Below are 12,008 nucleotides of genomic sequence, written 5' to 3'. Positions count from 1 at the left end.
TGTTTGTGGGCTTACTTGTGAGCCAGTTACAGAAGATGCTTCCTTCTGGGATGACGGCCTGCAAACCGACTTGTTGCAGTTGCAGCGTATGGTCTGTGCACTGACAGGTGGACCGTCCGCTTCTGTAACATCTAAAGCAATGCTGCAGCACTCATGTCTATTTTTTTAAGCAGCTTCTGCACCTGATGCACAGCAAGAGGTCTCAACTTCTTTGATGGACCCTTGTGAGGCCTGTTCCGAGTGGAACCCATCTTGGAAAACCTCTGTACCCTGACCACTGTACTGTAACTCAGTTTCAGGGTGTTACCAATCTTTTTAAAGTCATGGCCATCTTTGCGGGGAGCAACAATTCTAATTCTTAAGTCCTCAGAGTCTTCCAGTGGTCAGTATGAGAGAATTGTACTCACAGCACCAAATTTTAACTGCTCTAATACAAGATGCACAGATTTGTATGGTCGTGTCAAGCAGACAAAAACATGAACATGATAAATAGGACTTGTGGCTTTGCACGGTTAAGTGACGTACAGCTGTTATCATTTTGGGTGTACTCACTTTTGTTGCCAGTTGTTTAGACAATAATGCCTCTATGTTGTTATTTTTTAGAGGACAATAAATCTACTGTTATACAAGGTGCACATTGACTACTCTAAAATATGTCTAAGTTTCATTTCTATAGTATTGTCTCTTAGGAAAGGTATACTTGTTGCTGACATGTGGGTGGTGTACTCACTTTTGTGAGATACTGTACCTCTTACCCTGAGAGAAGGTGGAACAGTCGAGCAGAGCTCTAAGAGAGCAAGAGCTTTGAGGTAAGAAGGTGTTGGTCCATTTTTAGCTTTGCAAGCATGCATCAGTGTTTTAAACTAAATTCAGTGGGTTTATTTTTATTATTTTTAGAATGTATAGTTACAGGCATTCCAGATTTTTTTAAAGTCTACAATTTAGAAAAAGGTAGGGCAAAATGTAAGGCCTTTGTAATGTAAGGCTGTTCTAGGTCCTATAACACTACCTCAAATATATATGTGTGTGTGTGTGTATATGTGTATATATATATATATATATATATATATATATATATACACCTCAAATATATGTGTGTGTGTGTGTGTATATGTGTATATATATATATATATATATATATATATATATATATATATATATATACACCTCAAATATATATATGTGTGTGTGTGTGTATATATATATATATATATATATATATATATATATATATATATATATATATATATATATATATATATATATATATATATATGCTATGGGAGGTGAAAGCTTACCAATACTTGGCTTGAAAAAAGACATTTCCTACATTTTTTATTATTTACTAAAAAGCCACAGTGCTCTTGGGAGAACGTCCTTTGGTGAAATTAGCTTCACAGATGCAAAGTAGCTTTTTAAGTCCAGAAGAAGGTCACCAGATAAATAGGGCATCTGGCAGGGGAAGCATTGAATATGTGCAGGGCACAATGAAAGACGACTGAGTCATTCTGAAGGCAAATGTACTGCCTAGCATCAGATAGCTCTGTCTCAGTCACAGCTCATGGGTCCTCCAGCAGAATAATGATCCAAAACATACAGCTGAAGACACTCAGAAATGGCTAAAAACTAAATGCTGGACTATCCTGAACTGGCATTCTGTGAGGCCTGATCTGACTGAACTGTGGAAAGGGTTACAGTTTCAAACCTCAGACATCTGAAGTCAAACCAGCTGTGGACTGATGTAAAAGTCTAATTAAGGGCTTTAGAAATCACTTGTTAGCAGTAATCGTGTAAAAAAGTTTAGGTTTCGTGTGCCATCAGGATTTTGTTTTTCATTTGTTTGAAGTAATTTTAAGTAAGTTAGAACAGGAAACTGTCTCAAAAATTAGAGAATTAAAGTGACCATAGACTAATAGAAGCTTTTGATTGTCACGTGACTCCCAGAAGCGCTACACAATGAATCTTTACATTATTGTTACAATAATTATAAAAAATCAGGTGACAAAAGAATGACCGAAACAGACCAGAAGATATTAGAGGTGAGCTATTTATTCGTTTAAGCATAATTTGTTATCATTTTATTATTGGAATATTATTCCAAGGTCGTGTATGTAGACGTGTCGGGGGATCTGTTTATTAAAAATGTAACATTTTGTTTTATCGTATGAACAAAATAAACCTAAATGAATTTAAAAAAAAGATTAAAATTTTTATTATATATATTTTAAAAAAACTAGATTTAAAGAACCAAGTCATTAAAATGATCCGATCTTATCCATCACGTGTGTGTGTTTGTGTGTCAGCGCCCTCTAGCGGATGCCAAAGCCAATTAGCTGAGCCAGCGATTGTCAGTAGCCAATCACATGTACAGGAGGCGGGGAAAAGGCCTGGGTGCAGGTTTGTCAGCGGACGCGTTGCTCCTCCTCCCGGCTGTGCTAACAGTGTCCTTCACGGCGAACTGTACCGCGTTTCCGTGAGAGGGAGAAAGAGGAGGGAAAGATCGCGATACCGTGTGGGAGAGAAAAAGGAAGAGGAAGGAGAACCAGAGAAGAGGAAAGGGAAGAGGAGGAATAACCAGGAGAGAGGAAAAGGAAGAGGCGGGAGAACCAGGGGAGAGGGCGCTCCCGTAGCAACATGGCTGCTGTTTACACGAAAAAGCAGACCACCAGGCTGCGGCTGAGCATGGAGAAAGTGTCGCCGGGAAATAATGACTCATCCCGGGAGAACAACTGCGATGAAGCCTCGAGTGGAGACCCGAGCGGCGCTGTGGGAGGTGTTGCGGCAGGAGGAGGCGTCAGTGCTGCACCACAGGCCCGCGGGCACGCAGGAGATGCGGCCGTGAGCGTTGCCGCGGTTCCTCTGATCCGAATCAAAGAAGAGCCCGTGGAGGAGGAGGTGGTTGTGGATGAAGATGAGGGGGAAGAGAGCGAGTACGTGGAAGTGCACGTGGAGGATATCGGGGAGGAGGACTGGGACGAGCAGGCGGCCCCAGGAGCTCGTTTACCGGTCGGAGAAAACGATGGCCGCGCTGATGAGGGTAAGCGGCTCGATTCACCGATTACTAACAAAGCGGACCTGCAGGGCAACTGCAAGAGCGCCGCCTGGACCCTGCTGGAAGCCCCGGGGGCAGTGCGCTTTATCTACGTTCAGATGGAAATGACAGGGTGTTATTGTACATATTTAAAGGGAAAAGTGTCTGTTTGATTGGTCACTCCGGTCAGATGTGAGTATTACACCAGTGCTCACGTCGATACACTAACGCTCTTTATATACATATATAAAGTAAATAAAAGCTTGTTTTTTTTAGTGGAGTTTAATAATAAATCGTCACTCGGTTGTTTATCTGACACTCGTCCACACTGCAGTCTGTCAGTATTTCTGGAGTATTATTTGGACTCGATTCACAAAGTTAAGGAGCGTCTGCTTTCAATGGCGAATAGCTGGCCTATAGTCACGTGGCTCATGTTTCCGCTATGGATGTACCCCACTGCATTATGGGAAGTGTCGTTTTATGTACCCGGACGTATTTGTTAGCGTTTACTGTATTTCTGCACATGTATTTAGTCGTAAATCTGCATTGTTTGTGAACAAACAAAAGCATACAAAATTAACGATTAAATAGCGTTGGCATCCCTTTTTTTTAATAGTTTTTTATCCTTATGTTTTATAATTTGCTGTAATTATTTACACATGCACAAGCGCGGTGAAATGCTCGAATCTGATTGGTCATGAGAGATGGACATCTTTTTCATAGAACTCTGAAAGTAGATCTGGCTAAAATATGGACGACGTTTTAATATCAATGCGCTGGTTGGTAATGCGTTTTGTTGCCACAGTAATGGCGAAGTGTAGAGACTTGCCCGGAAGACGCTCCGCCTAATTTAGAATTAGTGAATACACGGATTGGAAACGTTGTTTATCATAATATAAAAAGTATAATGTTGAAATTTATTTACAAATGATTTAAAAAGTGTTTACGAGTTTGCTTTCACTGTTAGCTAGAGCTGTAATGTAAATGGGAAAAGGAACTAACTGTCTAACCGAATATAGACTGTTAACATATTCTGATTTATGGAGTCAACAAAACATATTAAATGACCTAAAATATATTTTATATATCTGATTCCTCACAGTAGCCACCTTTTGCCTTTTAATGACTGCTTTTCACACTCGTGGCCAAAGCGTTCCAGTCACTCGGAATGGTGACTTCAAACTATCTTGAAGTTCCCAGAGATGTTTGCGTTTATTGGCCCAAGCAAGTCTCCAATGTCCAATAGTTTGGTTGTCTTTAGTATTAATGTACAATAATGATAAAATGAAGAAAAAACACTGAAGAGGAAGGTGTGTGTATGTGTGTTTCACGACCCCCACCCCACCCCACCCCGTACACTTAGATTTTGGAATGGGTTTGATTCTTTCTTCCCATTTTCTGGTGATTCCTGCCTTGTAATTGTAATTTTTCTGTTTTTAGGGGATTGGCCAGTTTCCAGTGAAGAGAGGAGCGAGGCTTTTGGGAACAAGGAGCATCGACGGGCGCACACCCATGATGGCCCCATAGTCTGTCTGGACACAGACTCTCAGTGGGACAACCTTCTCGTCTCCACAGACGGAGGTCATCGAACATTGTGCTGTGCACTGTGCGGCTGCAGGTTTTCCAACTCCAGAGAGTTTTTTACTCACCAACTTGAACACCGTAACGAGATCGTTAAACAAGAATCGATCGTGGAGGCTGGTGAGAGTTTGTCAAAACAGAGAGTTTTTGAGTGCAAAGACTGTGGGAAGGCATACTCATCGATCGGACAATGCCTCAATCATCAGCGTTCACACAAGCAGGCCTCGAAATCGGTTTTCCATCAGCTGGCACATTTAAAGAAAAAATCCTTTCAGTGCCCCACCTGTGGCCGCTCTTACTCTCGTGCATCGGCTCTCGATGCGCATCGGCGTTGCCACGAGGAAAAGCTGTTTAAGGCAAGAAACAGTGACGGGGAAAAACAGCCACTGGACGAAGTTACAGTTAAAACCGAAGTTAAAACCGAAGACTCCACCGACACCAGTTCTGAACAGTTAGAGGAGTCTCCAAAAAAACTCTTCGAGTGCTTAGACTGTGGAAAATCTTTCCGTACTATGTGTGGCCTTGGGACACACCAGAGATTCTCAGTCAACTGTTCAAACACGACCGACAAGGTGCGTGCCAAGCGTTCGTTCGAGTGCACCGAATGCGGAAAGACTTTTCACCGTCCCATGGCAATGGCATGCCATCAGCGTTGGCATAAAAGGCGGGAGCAGTTCCACGGTAATGATCAACCGTTTCAGTGTAAGGAATGTGGCAAGGTTTTTACTTCAGAGACCTTCTACAATAAACACCAACGTTTGGTTCATACTAAAGAGACACCAGCCAAGAGTTTTCTCCATCAAGTCTTTCAGCTCCAGAAGAAAGCTTTCGAATGCCAGGAATGCGGTCGCCGGTTTTCTCGTGCTTCTGCATTGCAGTCGCATCAGCTCTGTCACACCGACGTCTTTAGTGACATTATAGAGGGCACTTCTCAGAAGTCTTCTGATAGACAAATCATTGATTCGCACTTAAATAATCCAGACCGCGTCGCTCGTTTCACTGGAACCTCAGCATATTCACGTAACATAATGCAAACCAATAGTTTAGAAAAAGAATCAAAGCAAGAAGCAACATTTAGAACATATAAAGATATTAAACCGGTCATCATAGCAGCTTCTGATCTTAATAAACACGACCAGGGCTTCCAACAAAACTCTGATCTTGAGTTGGTGTGTGAATCAGACCAAGAGGAAAAAGACTTTACTTCGAAACCAAGCAAAGAAACTGTGCTTACTCCTCAGCCTATAGATCCAGAGATAGATGTAAATATTGTACAGATAGACTGTGTGAATTTCGATGAGGGGTTAGGAAACACGGAGACAGACCAAAGTCCTTCCCAAGACACAAAAGTTTTCAAATGCTCGGAGTGCAATCGGTCATTTGATAAAGCATGTTCCTTGCGCTGTCATATGTTATGGCACAGGGGAGGAATGGGGAAAAAGTCACGTTACCGGCGAAAAAGTCTCATGTTGAATCCTGTCCGGAGAGTTACAATCAAATGTGAGATTTGTGGACATGAAAGTTTCACCAAGGCCTCTCATTACGTACATTTGGGAAAACACGAGGAGCGAAAACCCTACAAGTCTATTATGTATCAGCTCGCAAATCTGCAGAAAAACAGCTTCAAATGCGACGAATGCGAAATGCAGTTCTCGCGCCTCTCGGCTCTGCAGTCTCATCAGCAGCATCACAAAAAAGAGAAGAAACCATACGAATGCTTTCAGTGTGATAAAAGCTATTCGAACCTCAGTACTCTTTACAACCATCAGAAAGTCTGCACTGGCGATCGTCCTCTGAACTGCAATCCTCTCAGCGGCCAGGACAAAAAGCTGGAGCAGTTTAATCCGAGCAAGACACTGCTGGGTCCTAAAGTTCACCATTGTAAAAAATGTGGGAAGGGATTTTGGTCTGTGGGCGCCTTCTTTCATCATAAACAGTATCATCTGCAATGTGGCGAGGTTAACGCTAGCAGTTCGGGAGGCGCTATCAAATCCGAGAATGGGCACGTAAGACGTAAAAGACGAGGTCGTAAGAGAGGCTTGACGGGCAGCGACAACTACAAACCTCGCGTAATGACCGATCGCATCAAATCAAAATTGTTTAAATGCGACGTTTGCGATAAATCGTATCGTGTTATTGGCTGCTTTCTGAAACATAAGCTTGTTCACCAAAACCAGTCTATCCCACCTCCAGTAAAGTCCTTTAAACATCAGGTTAACCAGTTGCAAAAGAACATGTACTGTTGTCCTGACTGTGGCAAAAAATGTTCTCATGCCATGGAACTTCAATTCCACATGAAAAGCCATGGCTATGAAACGGGGCTTCCAGTGGAAAACACGGTGTTGGCCAGTGCTCCTGGCGGACCTCAGTGCCCGATCTGCCATGCCGTTTTCCCTTGCGAGACGTCATTAGAAGGTCATCAAAAACACTGCTTGAGAGCAAAAGAGGACATAGAAACGTGTCATGGGGACAAATCGGACCATCTCGACGATGAGCTCCTTACATCTGACACAAAATACGCATGTGACGAATGTGACAGGAGCTTTTCTGTTTTAGGCGCCCTTAATTTTCATAAAAGAATTCACCATAAAGCGCCTGATTCCATGGAGTCGCAGGATGTGACCCCCAACAATTCGGAAGAACCAACCGGCAGGGCTGCGTTTTGTTGTTCCGAATGCGGTAGGAGATTTTCTTCAAATTCTGCCCTCGGTACACACCGGCGGTGGCATAAAGACAAAAAATTGGCCAAGTTTATATTAAAGAGCAGTAAAATGTCAAGGAAAACTATGGAGAATGGACCCTTCTTGTGTAACTTGTGTGGGAAGGGATTCTTTTACCTGTGCGTTCTTCGTAGGCACCAGAAATATCACCCGCCGATCTTGTCACAGCCGGGCCCTGAAGTAAACCTTAAAATTACCGAAGTCCTCAGCGGTCCGTCTCTGAAGGGCACCTTGGACTGCCCAGATTGTGACATATCTTTCCTTAGTGGAACTCTCCTTGCAGCCCACTTTGCCTCTCATCATGCCAAGTCGCACAAAGCTGAAATCGAGCAGCAGGTACATGAGGAGGCCCCCGTTAGTCAACCTGCCCTGCCAGTAGCGAGTCCACCCACAGCTATGACTTCGGCAAACGGAGAAGACAAACCAAAGATAAAATACCAGTGCATCCAGTGTAACAAGAAATTTGCAAATGCGAGAGGTCTTCGTGCGCATAAATGGCAGATGCACAGGAAGACCAGAGGACAGTCGGCATCGGACACAGACGAAGACGTAAAACCGTTTCCTTGCTCGCAGTGTGAGAAGTGCTACAGATCACAAGCAGCCCTACAGAACCATCAACGGACCTGCATCGGAAATAACGAAAGCCTGAAACAACCATACAATCCAGATGTAGTAGAAGAGCAACCATCACGAAATAGGCCTTTAAAGCCCGGTACAAAGTGCCTCTTCAAATGCCCAAAGTGTGGTAAAGCCTTCTCTAGTGAGAAGCAACTGGATGCCCATAAAGAGGCAGCGAACGCACGGCTACACTCTTGTGCACTGTGCTGTCGTGGCTACTGGACTGAATCTCAGCTACAGCAGCACCTCATTTGGCACGATGAAGTACGTCGCCGTCTCCCAACTGAACTCCGTTACAGGCTTAACAGTTCCATAGTTTCGGGATCCTCGGCCAAACCCCAGGTCTCGAGCACAAACCTGGTATCTCCAGCGAAATCACCTTCAACTGCTGCTAATGTGCAAGCGGACAGGAATTACAAATGTCACCAATGCAGCAAAGTGTTTCTCTCCCCACGTGCACTCAAGGAGCACCAGGCTCTCCACAAGCCCGACGAGCCTTACCGTTGCTCTCTTTGCCCGAAGACGTTTGTCGAGATCAAGGATCTCATTGATCATCATCAGGAGTGTTTGGGTGATCAAGAAGTGGGAGACAACACTGCCCCCGCAAGTTCTTTTCGAGATACAGAGAGCCTGACGTGCATCGAGTGTGGGGTTTCGTTCAGCCAGGAAACAGACTTGCATCAGCACTACATCGATCATGCACGTGGCGAGTTCTGAAAGGTTTGGCTTAATTCATCGGAGGTAGTTGATTAACATGAAAATGCTTTGTAATATTTAACGACTCTAGTGTTCAAACGATTTGGCTCCATTAGACTCTACCATTCTATTCTGGCTTGTTATGAGACATTTTGCTGCACTTAATAACAATAGTTGTCTCATTGCTAAGGATTTTTTTTTCACCTTTTCAGAATGAAAAACTGAACGAAAAGAATAAAACTAAGCATTTTCAGGTTTCTCTTCCCGTTTGATTATGCATTTGAAAAGAAAAAGAAGCTTGTTATACGAATGAAGCACGTCTTGTAAATGCTTAAATGCTGTCGCATACTTCAGTTATTCAGCGGTTTAACCTGTTACATTCTATAAAATAAAACGTAGAGATATTATACATCCAAAGTCAAGTCTATGTAATTTTTTAAAAAAAATTTATACGAAATGAAGGCATTACAGTCCGTAACAGAAATGTTTGAAATGAACATGTAGAATGCACACTTGTTATGTACATGTGAATAATGTGTGTATACTTTATTTCCGTCACCTGGTGGTCTTCGTGTTTACTGAATTGGTTTTGTAACCTTTTTATGTTTTGAGATTCCTCGTGGAGATTAATAAGCTTCGAATCACCTCTATGTAGATTTTTTTCTTTTCTTCAATCGCTTGACGTTTGATTAAACGCGGTTCAGCGGGTATATAACAGTGGATTTCGTTATGGTGGAAAGTTCTGTCCCTTTTTTATATGATATAAAAAAACTTGGCAGAGCTTTTAAGTTCCACGTATCAAGGACTCATCGTGTGAATTTACCAGGTGGACCATGAATTTACAGCAGCTTCTTTTTTTTTTCTTTTTTTGTTTTGGAATTATAGTGTTTTCCAGCTGTTGTAATTAATTTGCATTTGTGCTGCACATAGTTAAAGATGCTCAGTGTCCTTCTCATGGACAGTCATTTTCCAATCGCTGTAATCTTTATTTCATGATCGTGATTACTTTGTGATAAAGATCTGACAGTGCATACCCACGTCATGCGTGTACTGTGTTTATGCCTTATGAACTTTTGTTTAAAAATGCTTTTAAATGATTCATTACATAGTATTATAGCTGGTATATTTATCGTTTGCCATCAGTAAGCATTAAAATGAATGTAGTTATAACAGCGATTCACTTAATTTCCTTACTTTAAATGTTTTTTCCTGTAGGTATTTAGACCTGATTGTTTTTTTGTTTGTTCCTTCCTCCTATGATGATGATGACAGAACAGCCACAAACTTGGGACAAACATGGTGTGCAAGATCTCTTGATGAAAAGGAATGCTGTTGTAATGATGTGTGGTGTATTTAAACACGCGAACGAGTTAATAAACCTGTGAATCTGCTGAATGTTTTATGGTGCACATTTTCGAATGAAAAATAAACAGCAGGCAAAAGTAAGAGTATAAACAGTTTCCAGGAGTGTGATTGAAATGGAAGAGGTAACTCGATCAAATTTCAATGAAGTTTGCCTCAGTTTTTCTCTCTCTTCTTTTACCTCAGAGAACCGGAACAGCATTATTTGCTGTATTAAGTCTATCCAAAATCTCGTGGTGTTTGTGGTGAAGAACACAAAAAACTAGATGGGTTACATACCATCTAATAGAGATGATACACATAATGCTTTTTCAACAGTAAGAGTCAAACCCCCATATAAAGACATTGTAACTGCACTTAATTGCTAAATGTATGCGAACACCTGCTAATCATACTAATATGAGGGTTTTGCCCAAATTGTTACCACAATTTTAAAAGAAATACATTTTTCATGTTTTTGTTTGCTGTTGCTGTAAAACATCCCTTCAGTGGTGGTAAATGGCCCAATTCTGTTCCAGTATAAAAGTAACCTTGTGCAAATGAGCTTCATGAAGACACGAAGTGGAAGAATATGAGGCTCCTGCACAGCACTGACCTCAACCCCATAGAACACCTTTTAAATGAATGAATGCTGACTGGTCTCCTCACCCAACAACAGTGTCTGACCTTAATAATGTTCCTGTGAAAGCTGTTATAGCAGTAAAGGGAGGAGTAATTCTGGATTTAAATGTTTAGAAAGCACATATGGGAATGATGGTCATGTGTCCATTGGTAGCTTAGTGGTTAAGACATTGGATTTCTGATCAGAAAGTTTTTAGTTTCAACCTCAGCAACACCGATCTGCCGCTGATGAGTTCTGAACCTCCAACTGGAGGAAAATCTAACTCCATTTACAGAAAAAAAGTAAACAGGTAAAAAATAAAAAAAATAAAATACACATAGGACATTAATAATAAATCACCTTCCTCCCCATTTTCCTCTTCTTCATCTTTCTTTGCCTTTCTTGATTTATTCGTAGTATTTGCACCATACGAGAAGGTACGAGTGTAAAATAATCAAGTGAAGCCCTCATATTTGTGCAAAATGGTCATTTTCTTCCTTGACCTGAAAAACCAAAAATTCTAAAGCTTGAGTATTTTTTATACAAAATTAGTTGATGACTTGCTCTTTTGAATAAATTGAGTACTGAAATGTTCCTCAGCTCGTGGAAGGCTTAGATAACTCAAAAGTTTATTTTTCCTCCATTCTTTTGTGCATCTTTTAGCTTTTTATTTTGCAGCACACATTTTTTTTACTTTTAACTGCTCCTTCTTCCTGAAACAGGACAAGTATCCACCCAAATTTCACTGAGGTGCATCTTCCTAAGCACTCACTGTTCAGCTTAAAAAAATTATGTTAAATTAGAAATGATCTTTTTTTTCTTCTTCCTTTTTTCCCCCTCATCTTATATATGGCATGTCAGGCCAAATTGACGGTCACCACGTACAAAGCAAGTCATATTTTACCTGAGATAATACTGTGTTTATTAATAAGTACATAGAACATCTTTATTATCTTCAGTAAATGCTTGATTTTGGGGAAGATTTCAGCAAATCTGGATACTCTCCCAGAAATACCCAATTCATTATTTATTAAGGTAGCAAGACAATCACTTAACTACAAAAAAATTTCTTTCGGCTCCTGCCGTTAGGAGTCGCCACAGCAGATCCTCCGCATGTTTGATTTGGCACATGTTTTACGCTGGATGCCCTTCCTAATGCAACCCTCCCCATTTATCCGGGCTTGGGACTGGCACTAAGAGTGGCTGGGGTTGGTTCCCTGACCGAGGATCGAACCCGGGATGCAGCGGTGAGAGCGCCACATCCTAACTACTAGACCACCAGGGACTAGACAATCACGTAACTACTTAACTTGAGTACTTTAGTTTGCAGTTATGATGCAGATTTATTTACGTTTTAGTTTATGGCTTATTGTATTCAAATTGTTGTCTCGCTTTCCAG

At 41.5% G+C, this 12,008-nt stretch overlaps 1 protein-coding gene across 2 annotated transcripts; it reads left to right on the top strand.

Moving 5' to 3' along the window:
* Positions 1-2,269: 2,269 nt before the first annotated feature.
* si:ch211-261d7.6 (zinc finger protein 729) lies at positions 2,270-10,103 on the top strand. 2 transcript variants are annotated; one of them, XM_046847486.1, is made up of 3 exons: positions 2,270-3,037; positions 4,472-8,670; positions 9,919-10,103. In XM_046847486.1, the coding sequence occupies exons 1-2, from the start codon at positions 2,635-2,637 to the stop codon at positions 8,665-8,667; spliced, it is 4,599 nt and encodes a 1,532-aa protein (XP_046703442.1). In that variant the 5' UTR covers positions 2,270-2,634; the 3' UTR covers positions 8,668-8,670; positions 9,919-10,103. The 2 variants fall into 2 exon arrangements, with proteins under 2 accessions (XP_046703442.1, XP_046703441.1); XM_046847485.1 differs by having other exon boundaries at positions 4,472-10,103.
* The last annotated feature ends 1,905 nt before the right edge of the window (positions 10,104-12,008 follow it).

The sequence above is a fragment of the Silurus meridionalis genome, chromosome 4 (assembly GCF_014805685.1).
Source record: "Silurus meridionalis isolate SWU-2019-XX chromosome 4, ASM1480568v1, whole genome shotgun sequence".
In the NCBI taxonomy this organism is placed as follows: Eukaryota; Metazoa; Chordata; class Actinopteri; order Siluriformes; family Siluridae; genus Silurus; species Silurus meridionalis.
The sequence above is the reverse complement of the archived record's forward strand: the minus strand, read 5'-3'. Positions and strand labels throughout refer to the sequence as shown.

Bases quoted from the DNA above. Each gene is read 5' to 3' on its own strand.
- si:ch211-261d7.6 (XM_046847486.1), top strand. From the start codon at position 2,635: ATGGCTGCTGTTTACACGAAAAAGCAGACCACCAGGCTGCGGCTGAGC. The intron at 3,038-4,471 runs GTAAGCGGCTCG...TTCTGTTTTTAG, and splicing joins CGATGGCCGCGCTGATGAGG to GGGATTGGCCAGTTTCCAGT.